The sequence below is a fragment of the Notolepis coatsorum genome (genome assembly GCF_963971535.1).
Source record: "Notolepis coatsorum genome assembly, chromosome: 14".
Taxonomy (NCBI): domain Eukaryota; kingdom Metazoa; phylum Chordata; class Actinopteri; order Aulopiformes; family Paralepididae; genus Notolepis; species Notolepis coatsorum.
In genome coordinates this window covers 40,366,332-40,386,744 of record NC_140178.1, presented here as the reverse complement: position 1 = coordinate 40,386,744, position 20,413 = coordinate 40,366,332, and the positions used below count along the sequence as shown (strand labels likewise).

The window sequence follows — 20,413 nt, the reverse complement described above, 5'->3', positions numbered from 1 at the left end:
GTGCTTAAAATATCTTATATTTTAGCTATGGGTCTAATACACCCGTCGATTGTCAGTGAGTTGCTTCCAGTCAACATGTACAAAACGGATTGTTTTTTCATCCGTACATTTCCGTTTTGAATATGAATATAGTTTGTGATTCTTACTAATCCCAGGAAAAGATGCGATAATAGCCCTTTAGTGGAATACACTAAACTCGTTGTAATTTTCCGCCTGATTATCGAATCTTCCTGAAATCAACGCTAGATCATCATTATAATCCTTCCTCATGCAAGAATGAAATGGCTCCGCCACCTCCTCCCACTCAACGGCACACAGCCACAGACACACACAGATAGCTTTGATCGCGGTAGAAAGAATATCAGATCAACGCAAGATTTTATATATAGTGTTCTTACCTTGTCTCTGATGTAATGCAAAAGAAAGAATACAATTATCTGATCGCCATTCAAAATACTGCTCGTGGAGGTCCGTCCCACATTACAGAGCGTTACACATGAACGGGCGGGCGGGGTTAGTGTACCATGCCATCGTTGTAAAGGCCTGCCTCGTCTGAGTATTTAAACCCCACCCACACGGCTCAGATCGGCCCTGAAAAGAAACTACACCATTTCTAATAGAGTGCAATACCTGCTGGAAGTTAACAGCGATAGGTTTTAATGATATGGCCACAAACTGGGCCAGCTCATACTTGAGGGGAAGGGAACAACGTGTAGAGGTGGGAGGGGTCCTTTCAGATCTGAGGACGGTGGACTGCGGGGTCCCTCAGGGAAGTGTGCTGGGGCCCTTGTTCTTCCTCCTTTATATAAATTATATGCAGTCAGCCTGCTCATGTGATCTCCTGCTCTACGTGGATGATTCGGCTCTCATGGTGTCAAATAAAAGCAAAATGGATATTGAAAGCAGACTTAGCATGGAGTTAGGGAATGCCAGTCAGTGGCTTTCAGAAAACCGTAGCGTATCGTGGTTCGAGGGCCTGACAGTGAACATAAAAAAGAAGCTTCAGGTTTCCCAAAATAAGCTAGTAAGGGTGGTAATGGGTCTTGGCCCTCGCACCCACATAGGGAGGAGTCACTTCCAGGAGCTAAACTGGCTTCCTATAGAGGCCAGAGTTACCCAGCTCAGACTGAACATAGTGCACAATATTATAAACCAAAGGTCCCCTAGATACCTCCAAAACTACTTCACCCCGGTCAACGAATCCCACAACCACAGAACTAGAGCAAGCATAGCAAACCTGAAGCCTGCTTCTTTCCGATCGAAACTGGGCCAATGCTCCCTTACTTTCTCTGGAGCCCAGGATTGGAACAAGCTGCCTATCCCCATCAAGCAGAGCTTGAGCCTCCACAGCTTCAAGAGAAGCGTCAGGAAGTGGCTCATGGACAGAATAGAAGAATAGCCCCCTATAGTTTGAATGGGTTTCCAATCAGTTTTTAGTTATTGTGGGGTATACAATTTTAGCGATAGGTTAGTCTTATAATGTTTTAAATGTATGAGTGTTGTGTTATTGTCGTGTTTTTTTGTTGTGGCCTAACAGCCCTGGGACCATGACGGAAATAAGGGTTTTACTCTCTCATGTTATCCTTTGGATCCTTGTTGTGTGTTTTTAATCCATCAATAAAATAAAATCAAATTCAAGATACAGTTGGGTAGCTGAGTGGTCACCAGTACCAAATCAGTGGTGTATCTAGGGTGTACTTTAGAAAACACACTCTCAGGGGAAAGCATGGTGAAAAAGGTAATAGCCAAGGTCAACAACAGAATAAAATTCCTAGCTAGAAACTCAAAATACCTGGACAGGAAAGCTCTTAGAGCACTTGCAGGGGCACTGGTTCAGTGTCATTTTTACTATGCTATTTTGTCATGGTATGACAGTGCCCCCAGCAACTTGAGAACTAGACTTCAAACTGCCCAGAACAAGCTAGTCAGGATAGTCCTGCAGCTCCCCACTCGTACTCACTTAGACCAGCCCCACTTCAACAGCCTGGGGTGGCTCAGGGTGGACAAAAGAGTATCAATGATAAAGCTATGCCTAGTATATAGAATTTATAAAGGGGAGGTGCCAAGCTACCTTCAAAATTACTTTCAATATGTAAAAAAACAACCATAGCCATGAAACCAGAGGTAGAGACACAAACATAGTTCCATTTAGATTTAAACTCATTTCGTACGGCCAGCAGACCTTCCTTTACTCAGCTGCAGTTCTGTGGAACAGCCTGCCCAGCAGCATTAAACAGGCCCCCAGGTTAACTGGCTTCAAAAAACATGTACGATCATGGCTATCGGCATAGGAAAGAGAGGGTAGCATATTTATTTATTCTTTTATCTGCAACTGTATATGCATATTGTATATTAATGTTTTATGATGTTGTTTTATGTTGATATATGTCCTGTTTTTTAATACCAGGGACCATGATGGAAATAAGTGCTTGCATTTTATCATATTTTTATCCCTTGGATGATGTCTCTAATCCACAATAAAAATCAATCAATTTGCCCTTTTGCGAGCTCAGACCCATTCCCAATGATAACATCAGGCTGGATGGATGAAAATAAATGGATATTAGGCATGTCCCGATCCGATCGTGATTTTCAGAGGATCGGGGTCGGGGGAAACTTTTTTTTTTTTAAATCTGGAGTGAATTTTTTTTTATAAAAGTTTTCTTTTATTCAACAAACATGATCATGTTCACGTCTTAAACTCATACTGAGCCCTTAGTTTTGGTTTTAAATTGCATATCATCATTCATTTATTTATTGTCACAGAGCAGAAGAACTTGCCAAAACAAACGTATTTCCTTTTATTTACACCGTTGCACGACAGTGACGCGTGCCGAAAATATCAGACCTACAAGCTCACAACGTGTCCGCTCCCGAAAGCTCCTGAAACACCGGCAGGTTATGTCCACCTGATAACTCGTAACACCTGAGCAGCTAGACAAAATGTCAGACGTTTGGAAGCATTCTAAAATTGAAACCGAAGCCAGTCCAATAGCCATGTTTGCAAGGCGGACGTTCCGCGTGCGTTCAACGTTATGTGACTAGAGTGAGCAAAGGAATGGGGGACGGCTGGTGCTCTGCCAAAACAGCTGTATTGAATGCCTCGCTTGAATGAAGAACGTTCACCTGGATAACTTCAACACTCGCTTTGTGAGGATTATTCGTCTGCGTTTCAGACCAAAATGGAGCAAATCATTACGTAAGTCGAACACTGTGAATGTATACTAAATGTGCAAACAGATTGAAACTTTAAATATTTCTCGTATGGTGAATGTAATGCGAGCCGCCGCACTCGACTGGGGCTATTGAGAGGGGCTTGTCTCGCTTCGCCAGTTTCTGACAAAAATGCGTCAAATTGGTTACTAATGTGAAAGATCGGATCGGGAAAGATCGGTATCGACAGATACTCAAAATCACATGATCGGGAGCAAAAAAATGCGATCGGGACATCCCTAATGGATATAGCTAATAAAAGAAATAACGATTAAAACCAGAGTTTTCTCGTGATTGGCGCTGAACAGTTGGCGAGTTAACCAGACTTTTCTCGTGGCTGGCGTTGAATGAGTTAAGGGTTAGGTAAACATAAACACCTAAAACTACTTTTTAGGTGAAAACTATGATGACTTCCGGCATTGCAGCTTGGCCAACAAGTGAGGAGCCACGCTGACACATGCAGTCTTACCCTGTTCTCCTCGTCCACCACGACCAGGTGTCTGAGTCCCAGCGCTCTGAACAACTTGAAGACACGAGGAAGAGACGTCTCCTGAAGACCCACACAGACATGAGGTCAGACCAAATTGCTTTGTACCTATAGTGGTGGTATGTGATTATACTGTATGTCTGTACCATTACTACTGTGTCTGTGCCACTATGTATATGTATACTTATGGAGTGGGTATGCTTACCTGTGAGGTTTATCTGTGTACCCGTGGTACGTTATGACGACATGAGATTTATTCATATATGTGTACTGTTCATACAGTATGATTGTGTGTGCATTATGTGTACCTATGGCACAGTATAATGCATGTGGTTCATGTGTATTTGTGTGTATTATATGTACCTGTGGTACAGTATAAGGCGTGGGGTTCATGTATAATGCATGTGTATTATATGTACCTGTGGTACGGTATAAGGCGTGGGGTTCATGTATAATGTATGTATTATATGTACCTGTGGTACGGTATAATGCATGTGGTTCATGTGTATTTGTGTGTATTATATGTACCTGTGGTACAGTATAAGGCGTGGGGTTCATGTATAATGTAGGTATTATACTGTATGTACCTGTGGTACGGTATAAGGCGTGGGGTTCATGTATAATGTATGTGTATTATATGTACCTGTGGCACGGTATAAGGCGTGGGATTCATGTATAATGTATGTATTATATGTACCTGTGGTACGGTATAAGGCGTGGGGTTCATGTATAATGTATGTGTATTATATGTACCTGTGGCACGGTATAAGGCGTGGGGTTCATGTATAATGTATGTATTATATGTACCTGTGGTACGGTATAAGGCGTGGGGTTCATGTATAATGTATGTGTATTATATGTACCTGTGGCACGGTATAAGGCGTGGGGTTCATGTATAATGTATGCATTATATGTACCTGTGGTACGGTATAAGGCGTGGGGTTCACGTATAATGTACGTGTATTATATGTACCTGTGGTACGGTATAAGGCGTGGGGTTCATGTATAATGTATGTGTATTATATGTACCTATGGTACGGTATAAGGCGTGGGGTTCATGTATAATGTATGTGTATTATATGTACCTGTGGCACGGTATACGGCGTGGGGTTCATGAACTCTCTGAGGTCCATCATACACTCCCTCTCGTCCTGGGACACGTGTATACTCTGGATGGGGGGGAAGCGGGGGTAGGCGTCCCTGAAGTCCTTCAGCTGCAACTTCCGTTGGGTCAGTCTGGACCGGGCCAACTCCACGAACACCTGATGCAGCGGAACGGGAATGAGGATCTTTACACTTGACTTTATTAAAAGGCCAAATCAGTGATCCAGACGTTAACAAGTGGGTGGCCCCACCACCAAGAATAATTAAATAAGAATGGAGACGTGTTTTCATTCTCTAGTTGATTGACTGGGCTCTTGATACAAGGACTAGAGATAGAGATAGAGATAGATCTTTATTGATAATGAACATATATACAAATATACATATAGAGGCCCACCATTATCAAAAGGATAAAAACGCAAGAAAGCTTACAGCTTATTTCCATTGCGGTCCTTCAGATGTCTGAGTAATATGTACTGGTGAGTGTATGCCTGGATGTGTGTAGGTGTATGAGAGTAAGAGTGCATGATACAACAGGCACTTGTCAGAGCCTGTGGGTACAATCAATACTGTAACGGAACGTAGACCAATCGCAGCCACTCTAATTGTCTGGGACCAAATACGGCCACGCCCCATTCCCAGTAAAAAGTGGGAATCTCTAGAATGTCTTTTGGGCGACGGTGTTTACGGAAGTGCCTCTCAAGGTGACGATAGACAACACTTTCTGTTGTCAGTAGATGGCAGCATTGGTTTAAAATTAAAAGGTGACAATGTTGAAAACTACAACAATACATTTCCCAAGACCCTTAGCACAGGTCACAGGGATGAGTCTATTCTTCGACGTGATCTGAACAGCGGTAAACTATTAATGCGACCTCAGTATAGCGACCGCGAATGGTAAACTAATTATCTTAACAAAAGTGCGCTGGTAGCGTTACATATGTTGTCTAAAGGGGGACATATGGTACAATTTAAGATTTTAATGATAATCGGCATATAAAGGACAACATAAAGCATTGTTAATTTGTAAGAAACCTCAATGAAAACGGCGCAGGGTAAGTAATATTCGCTATTGTTATGAAAATGTGATAGAATCCTATAAAAATGTGGACGCATTTGGTCACCGTGACGTTAGCTCTTCTAGTCCTTGGGCCAAACACTTTTTTGGTACCAATTGGCAAATTCTATATGTGATTTTTTTTTTTTTTTTATTATTCCTATAGATCCCTAGATTGTGTTTTGATATGATAGTTTGGTTTTGTAGCTTATTAGTGGTTAACAAAAAGAGTTTTTACAAAATAAGTCTCCTGCCACATCTTGCTCCCCTTCATAGATTTGCTCGTACGTTGGGTTGTGGGGGTACTAGAGACATGACCATGATCACGTTTTTATGCACCCGAGTCTCCTGAACATGTAGAGATGAACCCAGAGTCGATCGGACCTTCCTACGCTGAGCTATATGGTAACTTTCGCGCACCTACCCCCTACAGATGAATGCCTCATTGTTGCGGAGGTATTATGCGGTAGGTGCGCGAAAATTACCATATAGCTCAGCGTAGGAAGGTCCGATCGACTCTGGGTTCATCTCTACATGTTCAGGAGACTCGGGTGCATAACAAACGTGATCATGGTCATGTCTCTAGTCCAGATGACGGGTGCAGACACTGCCAATGCAAGTGGCTCAGAAATACATCATGGAACATTAACAGAAGACATGACAACAGAGCACAGTGGGAGAGAGGAGTAAAGGAGGGAAGAGACACTGAAATGAGGAAAGTGGTGTCTTTTATTAACCCGTCTACGATTTGAAAAGTAGATGTTTTGGTCTGGCACAGTCAAAGAAAGTATAGTGGGCTGCTCACATGTCGTCAGTGTCGGTATGTTGTGAAATATATGTGTGGGATATTGTTAAATAACCTTACTGATAGGGGTGGGGGAGAAAAACATATACAGCAATATATCGCAATATTTTGCACGCTGATATTATATAGATAGTGACGCCAACTTTTAATAAAAATCCCCTTGACAATCCCATTTAACTGTGAACACACTTGTTCTGACACACAAATACATATACACACACACACACTTGTTCTGACACACATACATATTATATACACAAGGGCTGACCTTCGAATTTTTTTTTGGAATTCGAAGCTTCGGGCTGAGATTCGATTTAAATTCGAAGCTTCGAGATAAAAAAAAATTATAATAATAAATATATACCGTATATATATATTTTTTTAAACAAAAAAAATTATGTTGTGGGACTTGTACAGCACTTTGTTCAACTTTGTCAGTGCTGTAAAGTTTAAACCTTTTTAAATCTTAGACAAACGAAACACTTTCATGAAATATTGTAAGCCGTCATTTGAGGCTTTATAAAAGCAGCACAATGAACACAAATGTGTCAGTGCCGAGTCCGACCTCATCTTAAATAACAAACGGCATTGCTTGTAGTTGTTGTAGTTAACAAAGAGAGGCAGAGTTGATTTTGCACGCAAAAAATTCTAATAATTTTTTTTAAATATATATTCTAATTAAATTTTCATATTCAAAAATTAAAATAAATGCCCATCGAATGAAGCTTCGAAGTATTTAAGACAGCCCTAATATACACAGACACACACTTGTTCTGACACACATAAACATATACACACACATCTACAGAGAAAGAATGGAAAGCACAATCTTACCTTGTGTTTGAGCAGAACGATTAGCTGAGACCGGAGGATGACACCACACAGCTTACCAGAAGATGGCTGAAGGAGAGGAATAGGGAGGAGAGGAAGAGACAAGAGGAGTAGAGAGGAGAAGAGATAAGAGAGGAGTGAGGGAGGAGAAGAGGGTAGTAGAGAGGAAAGGAAGGGTGAGTGGAGAGGAGAAGTGCAGAGAGGAGAGGAGAGAAGCAGTGAGGAGATTGGACAATGTTTGGTTGACCAAATGGGACACATTTATTAGAGTCTGAGCTTCATGAATTGAAACCTTTTCTAATATAGAGGACATTATATGACCACAGGGCCCGACAAATGATCTCCAGCAGAAGTGCTTTTCTCAGAGGTTTTACTACAACTCAGAGAAAGACCAACAGATAAGCCAAAGTTAAAGCTGACCAATCAAATCTTAAGTAAGAAGCGCTGTCATACCTCGTCACTAGGGGCGACTTGAATGACGACAGGGAAGCCATTGTGATTGGTGGACGTGTTGCTAAGGACGTCTACAATGGTTCCCACTTTCTCTATCCTGCTAAAACAGGTGACTGGAGAACTCATCACCTCTCTGTGTGGAGGGATAAAAGAGAGAGGAGAGAGAGAGAAAGAGGAGAGAGGGGGAGAGAGAGAGAAAAAAGAGAAAGAGATACACACATTAGATAGAATAATTCCTTCCTGTTCCTCTGCCTATTTATGCTATGACTGAACTTTGGCAATTATCCAATCAGGATAAGTCCTACCTTGCCGTTAGCCAGTGAGAAGTAGCAGGAGCCTCCCAGTGCAGGAAGGGCACACTCTGCAGCTTGATGTGGATATCATACAGGCCCTGGAGCACAATGAGAGACAGAGGAGTATTGTTATTTTTAATTTATTTAACCAGGTCATTATCATTGAGATTAAGAATCTCTTTTTCAAGAGACCTGGCCAAGACCGCAGCATAATGTCATCAAACGTACATGAAAGTTGTTTGTAGCATAAAAATACATTCAAAGTCAAGTGTGCAGGGCACAGATAGGAGGGGAGCATACTGAGAATGGACTTATAAATAAATGTGAGAAGAAGGCCAATTAGCCTGGGTGTATATGGTATGTGTGAGAGCGTTACAGCCAGTGACAAACCTCAGTGCACTATGATACAGTAGCTAACATACGTAAACACTGGGCAGATGCACATATAGAATGAAGAAAATCGCCATAATCTAGCAAAGGTAAAAATGCAGAAGTTCTTCCTAGATTCAATAGAAAAACAGGCCTTGTTCCTAAAATAAAATCCTAGTTTTAGCTTCTTCACAAGTGTTTCATTGTGAGGTTTCAAATAAATAAAACGGGCGCCTGAGTGGCACACCGCATACAGCACTACGGTGCAACACGGCCGACCCGGGTTCAACTCCCGGACCCGGCGATCTTTGCCGAATGTCTTCCCCGGTCTATCACCCATTCCTCCTCTCTCTCTCTACCGGACTGCCCGGTAGCAAAAAGATCAATAAAAACCTACACAAAAAAAAATACATAACTTAGTTGTCCGAAAGGACAAGTAACATTTAAAATAAATAAAACTTCAATCTCCAGTTATAATCCTTAGTAGTATCCAAAGTATTCTTGGAATTTGAAAACTGGAATTCAAAACCACCTTACAAATCTATAACTGTGACTGAACAATGTTAAAAGCAGATATGCAGATATGTAAATATGCATAAGCTTGGCTGAGAGTGGGTGCACAACAGTAAATTACTGTGTCATCATCAGCATAGAAGTGGAAATTAGAATTTGGAACATTTTGACCCAGGTTATTGGACAAAGGATTGAACCCTGGGGCACACCTCTGGACACATGTATTACTGTGGAGACATATGGAGGAGACATATGGAAGGAGGGGGGGGTCTATCTATCTTGTAGGTCAGGTCCATCCGTCTGTCTGCATCTGTGTTCACATACTCACCTCAACAAAGTAGTCCCCTACTATCTTGGCAGTCATCAGGACAAGCATGATGGGAAGACCGTAAGTAACGTTTCCTGTGGCCTCCACCATGATGACTGTTAAACTGAGCGTCATCCTGACAATGCCCCCTACAGGGTGGAAGACAGTATTACAGTTACCGTTTTTAGTATCATAGCATTAGCTATGATGAATGAAGCCATTATAACAATAACAATCACCATTATCCATTCGGCTTATTCTGCCCCCACCCACTTTCACCATCATAGTTCTGTTTTCAGTTACTGAGCTATGTGGCAAAGATGCTAGCTAGTGTGGATATTCCCGTAACACTTTGGATGCCAGCGACGAGTTTTGTCGTTAGTTCATGCCGACCTTTGAGTGCCCGCCAACGCTATATAGCGTTTGTTTGTCGTATTTTTTTTTATTGGCGATTTGAATTCATATTTCATCAATCGAGCCTCAGGTTAGTGTTGCAGACTCTCTCTGAGCTCAATTGGGAAGATACCGCCCCCTATTGTCTCTCCCTGTGGTACTGCACCCCATTACTTTTACTTTTCCGTCAAGGCCAACTGAAGAATCCATTGTGCTCGCCGGCCCGGAAAACGCATGGATTATGTATTTACAGTACCCAACACTGTAATCAATAAGCGTGATCGATATTTGGAATGGCGATCAGGAATTGGAATAATCTTTTTGGATAACATCTGATCTGAGGTAAGGAATTTATTTTACCAGTCTTAGGATAATCAGAGCTATTTTCACCTATATATCAGCGTTTGCCCTATGCATGCGTGTGTGTGTGTGTGGCTGTGATCGCTGATGAGGAAATGAGATTTCAGCCCGCTTCTATAGCGTGCATAAGTACACATATACTATCGATAATCTAGCGTTTATTTGAAAATGATTCATAAATAGGCCGAAAAATTACAACGTGTTTGTGTATGCCAGAATATTCCAGTAAATGCCTTTTATCACGGAATCTTTATATTTTCCTTGAAAACGAGGGCTTTTAAAAATGCTATAAAACGGAAATGAAGCGATTAAAAAACAATCCGTTTCGACAATGTTGACTGCAAACAAGTCATTGATAAACAACGGGCAGATTAGACACATAGCCATAATTTAAGACAGAGATTATATGTTCACAACGCTATCATTGAAGTGGGTGGTGGCATTTAACCATGCTTTACCATGTTAATGGCCGGCACTGAAAGTGTTAATGAATAAATAATACATCTATATGGGCATAACCTGCTTAGCTTACTCTTGAATCATGTAAATCCGCTTTGAAATATTTTTGGACAGCCCATGTATTTGCAGTTGTGAAGTTAATCTAAATCACTTGGACTGTGGATATGATAGATCACCAGAAACTACTCAACCTTGACGGTCTATGAGTGAACACAAGAAAATATAGATTTATATATTAGATTAGATTTAGACTATTGGATTATTAGATTATATATTGCATATATTTAGCATTTAACCATTTTTAGATTATATATTAGATTAGATTTAGACTATTGGATTATTAGATTATATACTGCATATATTTAGCATTTAGAATTCTAGCATTTCGTTTTATTAGATTATATATTAGATTCGATTTAGATTATTAGATAATATATTGTAACTATATTTATTGTAGGGCAAATATAACTGAGAGGGCACCTACATACCCTCATCTCGCACCTTGTTGCCCATATGCGCATGTCCAGAGTTAATTATATTGTATATTGTTTACACTGCCTTTTTATTCTATTTAAATTTTTACTTCTCCACTGTACTATAATTCTGTGACCTGTACCTGTTAGTGTATTTCTTCTACTACCTGTACCTCGCCTCACCCTGCCCCATGCTGCTATGATACCGAATTTCCCCAAGGAGATCAATAAAGGAATATCTTACCTTAAAAATTAAGTTTGAAAACATTGTTCCTCAGAAAAGACCTTCGCCTGAGGTACTCAATTGATGGAACTGGAAAGATAATATATCCCTTTCTAGATACTGTGTTATGTGCATTGGAAGTGGAATTACAAAAGCAGCAAGCTAGCAGTGTCCTTGTTGCCTAGAAACATGTGGCGAATAGAAATGTTGACATTAAAAGGGGATGGAGCATTGCAATACTCACCTAGCTGGGCTGCAGCTCCGATCAAGGCATATTTACCAGGGTCAGCCCAGATCTGATCAAACACACATGAATGTCAACAATAGTCAAACACTGAACAATCGAGTTGTTGTGGATAAGTGCTAATCTTTGTGGATTGCGTGTGTGTGTGTGTGTGTGTGTGTGTGTGTGTGTGTGTGTGTGTGTGTGTGTGCGTGCATCATATGCATACGACTGTGTGTTTATGTGTATTTATTGAGGGCAGGCAGTGATTATGTTGAGATTACAGTGCTGAGATGATTTGGCCACTAACACTAGTATACAACTGAAACACACCAGTATTATGCTTCGAAAAGGAACTCACATACTCATCAACATCACACAACATAATGCTGATATAATATAATGATCTGATGCAGGAAAGTCTGCAAAATCTAGATCCCACCCAAACACGCATGCACGCACACATATCTGTATTACACTAGTGATGGGATTCCATTGGTGAACATTCATTCCTCCAACTTTAATCTTATCACAAAATGCATAACCATTAACCAAAACCAATCCCTAAAATGTCATCATTTCAAAATGGAAATTGGGAATGGTCCCGATACCACACTAAAATGCCAAAAATTACATTAGACTATTCCTTCTAAAAAAACACATACCGGTAGGTTCACTTCAAACCATTCGAACATCTAGTATTGCACATTATGTCCACAAGAGGGCAAACCAATACAACGGGAGACATATATTTAGTATAAGTCATATTTATTCAAAAAAAATTAAATACTTTAAGATCAACATACTATAACCAGCATACATATAAAATAATATATATAAGATAAGATAAGATGTTCCTTTATTGATATTCCTTTATTGATATTCGGGAATATATATAGTATATTTATTATCTCTCTCTGGTGCTAGATTGAGAAGGGGCTGTCTCTCGGAGTGAGATCAACTTAATTAATGTTTACGGTATATAGACCGGACATTCGTACACAGCGACACGCCTCCGACCAAGGTGTGATACACATGAATATAGTCAAGTTAGACCGCGCTCACAAGTTCTCACACTGGGTGCTGTAATCCCATAAAGTTCAGTATATCAAAGCAGGGTAGCCGGACCAGCACTCACAGGTTCAATGTTTTTTAATGGCAGCCTGAATAAAAAGCAGACATGTTTCGGACAATGTCCTTCTTCAGTGGTATGGCTAGCACTGGAAATACATTCAAGGTGATGATTAAATACATAGATATCTATGGTTAAATACACCTGGCAGGTAATTGGCACGGCAGGAAATGACATCACAACACAGGTGTGCCTGTGCAATATGACCAAATGAATGACTTATCAAAATAGAGTCCAATCATAATTTATACATATATATATAGATATATCTATATCTAACACCAATCTATATTATAAACCAGTGTTTCTCAACTGGTGGGTCGCGACCCAAAAGTGGGTCGCGGGGCCATTTTGAGTGGGTCGCGGATGTGTGTGTATATAAAAAAAAAATAATAATAAAAATTGACTTTTTTTCACTACCTATCTTTGTGAAAGTGGCTTCTCAGCTCTGGTCCAGCTGAAGACAAAGCGGAGGAACAGATTGGACATTGAGCATGACCTCAGAGTTGCTTTGTCTACCATCACCCCAGACTTTGAGACTTGTCAGGAGCAAACATCATCCCCAGTTATTCCATTAGTTCCCTGCATGTTAAGCTAAGAAGTCTGCTAAGAAGGATATATTATTTATTATTATTATTTTATTTCATTGTGTTTTTAGCCCTTAGTTGCACTTTTGTTGCAACCCCAGTTATCCCATTAGTTCCCCCAAACTTAGGTCTGTTATGTTAAGCTAAGAAATCTGCTAAGAAGCATTTTATTTATTATTATTTTATTTCATTGGGTTTTTAGCCCTAGTTGCACTTTTATTGCAATCCCAGTTATCCCATTAGTTCCCCCAAACTTAGGTCTGTTATGTTAAGCTAAGAAGTCTGCTAAGAAGCATAATTATTTATTATTATTATTTAATTTCATTGGGTTTTTAGCCCTAGTTGCACTTTTGTTGCAACCCCAGTTATCCCATTAGTTCCCCCAAACGTAGGTCTGTTATGTTAAGCTAAGAAATCTGCTAAGAAGCATTTTATTTATTATTATTTTATTTCATTGGGTTTTTAGCCCTAGTTGCACTTTTATTGCAATCCCAGTTATCCCATTAGTTCCCCCAAACTTAGGTCTGTTATGTTAAGCTAAGAAGTCTGCTAAGAAGCATAATTATTTATTATTATTATTTAATTTCATTGGGTTTTTAGCCCTAGTTGCACTTTTGTTGCAACCCCAGTTATCCCATTAGTTCCCCCAAACTGAGGTCTGTTATGTTAAGCTAAGAAATCTGCTAAGAAGCATATATTATGTATTATTCTTTTATTTCATTGGGTTTTTAGCAATAGTTGCACTTTTGTTGCACTTTTTTGTGTTTATTTCATGTTTTGAAAGATTGCGTATTACTGCAAATATTTATTTTTTTACATAAATCATAGTGGTTCAAAATTTTGGGTCGCGACTTAATGACTAAGGAAAATGTTGGGTCTCGAGGCTAGACCAGTTGAGAACCACTGTTATAAACAATACAATACAAAACAAAACAAAACAAAATTACCAGAAACTTGATAACATATAACATGCCCATTAATTTATAGGGCTGATTGAGCCACTTTACGTAATTAATTAATTAGTTTCAAATTATCCATTGGGCATCTTTGTGAAGCATGTCTCTAGTTTGGCAACAAACAACAACTTTAATCAGACCAGAAATAACAATGTAGGAGTAAGGAGGTTAAAGGAAACAGGTTAACACGTTCTCTTCATTCATTCCTCTAGGTTCGATGCAATTGAACAGGTGGATATAATAACATTCACGTTGCAACAGCAGCTTGTGTCTGTCTCCACCTCGTGCTGGCCTGAGTACTAACTCTAGTCCCATATATTTGAGATCGTTGACGGTATGTTTACACTTAGAGAAATGTCGAGCTACCGACGACTTGACATCTGAATTTCTCACAGCACATTTGTGTTCACTTATTCTTGATTTAAAGGCTCTCGTTGTTTTGCCCACATAAGAAAAATTACAAGGACATTTTAACAAATACACCAGATTGGACGAATTACACGTAATCCGTCCTTTGACTGGGATATCTTTCCCCGTTTTTGGATGTGCGAAAAAATTATCTTTAATCATACCCTGGCACTGTACACAGGATTGGCAGGGAAAATTCCCATCTGGGATATTGGACATAAAATGAGAAGGTTTCTTTAAGGGCAAATCAGTTTTGACTAGGAGATTAGATAAATTCGCTTGTCTCTTGTAAAAATAGTTAGGCGAATGCTGAAACGCTGTCCCTATGAGAGGGTCGGACTGCAGAATATGCCAATGTTTATTGACAATACTCCGTGTGTCTCTCGTAATAGGGCTGTAAGTAGACACAAAAGATACTTTGTCAGGTTTATCTTCTTTCTTTCTGGGGGTAAACAACGTGGCCCTATCGATATGCTTGGTTTTATCAAGGCTTTGAGTGTCAAATCGGCACTGTATCCTCTCTCGTGGAAACTGCCACGGAGCACCTTTGCTTGTGCAATAAATGTATTGTCAGTATCACATATTCTCTTATAGCGAAGTATTTGGCTATAAGGAAGACTGTTCTTCAAGGCTGGGGTGTGATAACTAGAATAATGCAAGAAGGAGTTACGGTCTGTCTCCTTTTTAAAAAACCTCTGTGTGTAATGAGATGCCATCAAGGGCTTTCTTGATCAGAACATCGAGGAAGGGTAAATTATGCATATCAAACTTTAATGTAAACTTTATCGTTTTTCTACAGGAGTTCAGGTACTCAAGGAAGGCAAAAAGCTCAGATGATGAACCAGACCAAATAAAAAACAGATCGTCAATATAGCGCATATAAGATTTGACACATTTCTCAAACGGGTTATTATTAAAGATATGATCTACTTCATATTTGGACATATAAAGATTGGCTAGGTTCACAGCGGCTGGAGAGCCCATGCTGAGGCCTCTGTTTTGCAAATAGTATTTATCTTGGAATCTAAAATAATTTCTGGTTAGAACTAGATCGGTTAAACTAACCAGCGCTTCTGTAGGGGGGAGTAATACTTCCCTCGAGTTTAAATAAAAACTCAGCGCGTCTAGCGCATCAGCATGTGGAATGCTGGGGTAAAGACTGACTACATCTATGGTAACTAGTAAGTCTGTAGGACTAATGTTGCAGGACGATAGCCTGTTCAAAAAAGTAGTAGTGTCCTTCAAGTAACCACGCTGAGAAGAGGCCAAATCCTTAATATGCGCATCAATGAACAGAGATTTTTTCTGTGGCAGAGCCAATACCGGAAACAATAGGTCTACCAGGAGGGTTAATCAGATCCTTATGGATTTTAGGTCAAGTGTAAATAATAGGAGTAACCGGGTACTCTACGAACATAAACTTAAATTAATTTTCTGTAATTGCCTCCGACAATCTCAGGCTTTTAAGGACCGTTTTGATTTCCGTAGAAAATCTAAACACAGGGTCTGAATTTAGAAGGGTATATACCTCAATCTCTTTCAATTGTCTGTTTATCTCAGATACATACAAGCTCTTATTTTGGAGCACGATACCAGAACCCTTGTCAGCTTTTCTAAAAATTAAATCATCTTTCTTCATGAGCTCCTTAAGTGCTGCAGACTCTGATTCAAGTAAATTTGGATAAAGATGGGCTTTGTGACTGGTCTCACATAACTTAAGGACATCATTTTGTACCAGTCTGCAGAAAGTTTCAACTGAGGGAGGATTGAGATGGGGAGTAAACAGGCTACGGGGTTTAAATACTTTTCTTTTAGAGGTGTCTGGCTCTGTCTCAGGCCTAGCATCAGCATCAACATCATCACTTATCAACACATTTTCATTAGCATATTGAGTTCTCTTATCAAACCCTCTGACACCTCTAAAAGAAAAGTATTTAAACCCCGTAGCCTGTTAACTCCCCATCTCAATCCTCCCTCAGTTGAAACTTTCTACAGACTGGTACAAAATGATGTCCTTAAGTTATGTGAGACCAGTCACAAAGCCCATCTTTGCGCATATTAAGATTATTTTTTATTATTATTTTAGATTCCAAGAAAAATACTATTTGCAAAACAGAGGCCTCAGCATGGGCTCTCCAGCCGCTGTGAACCTAGCCAATCTTTATATGTCCAAATATGAAGTAGATCATATCTTTAATAATAACCCGTTTGAGAAATGTGTCAAATCTTATATGCGCTATATTGACGATCTGTTTTTTATTTGGTCTGGTTCATCATCTGAGCTTTTTGCCTTCCTTGAGTACCTGAACTCCTGTAGAAGAACGATAAAGTTTACATTAAAGTTTGATATGCATAATTTACCCTTCCTCGATGTTCTGATCAAGAAAGCCCTTGATGGCATCTCATTACACACAGAGGTTTTTAAAAAGGAGACAGACCGTAACTCGTTCTTGCATTATTCTAGTTATCACACCCCAGCCTTGAAGAACAGTCTTCCTTATAGCCAAATACTTCGCTATAAGAGAATATGTGATACTGACGATACATTTATTGCACAAGCAAAGGTGCTCCGTGGCAGTTTCCACGAGAGAGGATACAGTGCCGATTTGACACTCAAAGCCTTGAATAAAACCAAGCATATCGATAGGGCCACGTTGTTTACCCCCAGAAAGAAAGAAGATAAACCTGACAAAGTATCTTTTGTGTCTACTTACAGCCCTATTACGAGAGACACACGGAGTATTGTCAATAAACATTGGCATATTCTGCAGTCCGACCCTCTTATAGGGACAGCGTTTCAGCATTCGCCTAACTATTTTTACAAGAGACAAGCGAATTTATCTAATCTCCTAGTCAAAACTGATTTGCCCTTAAAGAAACCTTATCATTTTATGTCCAATATCCCAGATGGGAATTTTCCCTGCCAATCCTGTGTACAGTGCCAGGGTATGATTTTTCGCACATCCAAAAACGGGGGAAAATATCCCAGTCAAAGGACGGATTACGTGTAATTCGTCCAATCTGGTGTATTTGTTAAAATGTCCTTGTAATTTTTCTTATGTGGGCAAAACAACGAGAGCCTTTAAATCAAGAATAAGTGAACACAAATGTGCTGTGAGAAATTCAGATGTCAAGTCGTCGGTAGCTCGACATTTCTCTAAGTGTAAACATACCGTCAACGATCTCAAATATATGGGACTAGAGTTAGTACTCAGGCCAGCACGAGGTGGAGACAGACACAAGCTGCTGTTGCAACGTGAATGTTATTATATCCACCTGTTCAATTGCATCGAACCTAGAGGAATGAATGAAGAGAACGTGTTAACCGATTTCCTTTAACCTCCTTACTCCTACATTGTTATTTCTGGTCTGATTAAAGTTGTTGTTTGTTGCCAAACTAGAGGCATGCTTCACAAAGATGCCCAATGGATAATTTGAAACTAATTAATTAAAATAATTACGTAAAGTGGCTCAATAATAAATTAATGGGCATGTTATATGTTATCAAGTTTCTGGTAATTTTGTTTTGTTTTGTATTGTATTGTTTATAATATAGATTGGTGTTAGATATAGATATATCTATATATATGAATAAATTATGATTGGACTCTATTTTGATAAGTCATTCATTTGGTCATATTGCACAGGCACACCTGTGTTGTGATGTCATTTCCTGCCGTGCCAATTACCTGCCAGGTGTATTTAACCATCACCTTGAATGTATTTCCAGTGCTAGCCATACCACTGAAGAAGGACATTGTCCGAAACATGTCTGCTTTTTATTCAGGCTGCCATTAAAAAACATTGAACCTGTGAGTGCTGGTCCGGCTACCCTGCTTTGATATAGTGATACACATGAAACAATATATTTTCCTTGACACGAAATTGGAAATAGTAATCAAACCATTGGGGACCTGCATGATGCTTCCGTCTCTATTCATTATTCAATATCTAGAAGTTTTACGCTGAGGGATGATTTATGAATTATGGCCCCGTTCCATTTACGTGTCACAGCCATTCCAGTGAGACAGCATGCACAATACCAGGGCCCTGACCCATGGAATGGAATGGAACCATAGTTCCATACAGAACAGTTTACAGAACCATAGTTCATATGATTAATTACACCTGTGTTTACCCTGCGATGACATGTCAAAATGGCCGCTGTGGAAAAAGGCCTATTTTAACATGACTCAATTATTTCTCCCAGCCCTAGTAATTAGGGGTGTAACGATGCATCGATCCTAATGTGACAATTCAACTGCATCGATTTGAAAATGTTAGAATCGATTAGAATCTAAATAATAAAAAAATAAATTAACGTTAACACTTTAATCGCCGGAAACGCCGTAACTCGCCATTCCCCGCCATGCTCATTCTGCCGAAGACGCCGTAACACGTCTTTGATATCAATATTTCAAAAATCTGTGATCGAAATCATATTTCTCCCCCGGGGACCTGAGATATACTGCTGAGCTCCACTCAACTCTCTAACAGTTCAAGAGCGCCATCTGGTGGCCGATCAGCAGATCGCCCAACAGGAAGTCATGTGGATGAAGTGGTGCTCACTCATATTTCGTCCGGGCACTCGCTATCATTAGCAGGACTCCATCTTGACACAATGGATGTCGATCGGTTGCAAATAACTCGACAAACAACATGATTTGGACGTATATACTATTATACAACCTGGAAATGGATCGGGTATTTCTACATCCCATAATATGAATATCTCTGCTCCACGCTCATCGCCCAACGGCGCGAGGAAGATACGGTAAGATCCAGCGTTATTTTCCAACGTGTTCTTTACTAACTGCTCTGATGATCATATCACCCACACTAGATGAATGATATAACGTTGCCCACGGAATTATAAACGACCCCCCGCCGATCCGGTCAACATCAGATCATACGTAGTAACTCCTAGAAGCACATCCAGTTGAAATTTTTTATCTCGCACAGATTCCTACCAAACTGTATTTGATCATCAATATAATGCATTTAGGGCTATAAATCAAGTTCTGGAGAAAGCTGCAGAAAACGATAAAAACATACTTATACTTTAGACCGTATTTTAGTATGAATATGTGAATGAAAAAGTATAACGTTGCTACACCCTGAACAATAGATATAGGACATTGAATGGGCCATAATAATGTCAATTTAGCAATACAATTTAAAAAGTTATAGCCCTGCAAAGAAGGGGAACTTCTCCATAGACAAATAGAGATGGCGAGGGATGGTAAATTATGAATTTAACCATGGCGATCAAAGTGTTAAAGGTGACATGTACTATAAATGTAATTTTTCAGTCTCTAGCATTGTATTATAGTAATAGGAGTTCGTATCAATGTGTTTTAGTGTCTAAATACCATATTGGCGGATTGCTCTGATTCAGCTCAGCCCCTTTCCTCCTCCAGTAAATCAGGCCATTTTGATTTGAACGGCTGATATACGTCATACGGCCGCTGGGTAGCGCACAGTGATGCGATTGGCTCTGTGGTTGGAGCTAATGCCCGCCCCCATTCTACCTAGACAGCGAGTGGAAGCCACTTCCTCATGCAGTGAGGCGGAGTGGGGCCCGAGTCCCGACGCCTCTGCGTGCGCTCTGGAGGGAGAGAGAGGGAGCACTTTGGGGGGGGGGGGGGGGGGGGGGGGGGGGTCGGGGACCTGCTGCGCGGCACACGGGAGAGGGGAGGAAGGGAGGCCCTCTCTCTCTCTCTCTCTCTCTCTCTCTCTCTCTCTCGTCTCTCTCTCTCTCTCTCTC

At 40.2% G+C, this 20,413-nt stretch overlaps 1 protein-coding gene across 1 annotated transcript in view; it reads right to left on the bottom strand.

The window, feature by feature from the left end:
- clcn7 (chloride channel 7) overlaps nt 1–20,413 on the bottom strand; it is an 84,155-nt gene that overhangs the window by 4,090 nt on the left and 59,652 nt on the right. The window contains exons 18-25 of the mRNA XM_084329087.1: nt 14,811–14,817; nt 11,585–11,636; nt 9,454–9,581; nt 8,256–8,341; nt 7,951–8,083; nt 7,501–7,566; nt 4,786–4,962; nt 3,683–3,763 (exon numbers count right to left, since the gene is read on the bottom strand). Coding sequence (XP_084185213.1) covers nt 3,683–3,763; nt 4,786–4,962; nt 7,501–7,566; nt 7,951–8,083; nt 8,256–8,341; nt 9,454–9,581; nt 11,585–11,636; nt 14,811–14,817 — 730 coding nt within the window. The remainder of the gene's footprint in view (nt 1–3,682; nt 3,764–4,785; nt 4,963–7,500; nt 7,567–7,950; nt 8,084–8,255; nt 8,342–9,453; nt 9,582–11,584; nt 11,637–14,810; nt 14,818–20,413) is intronic.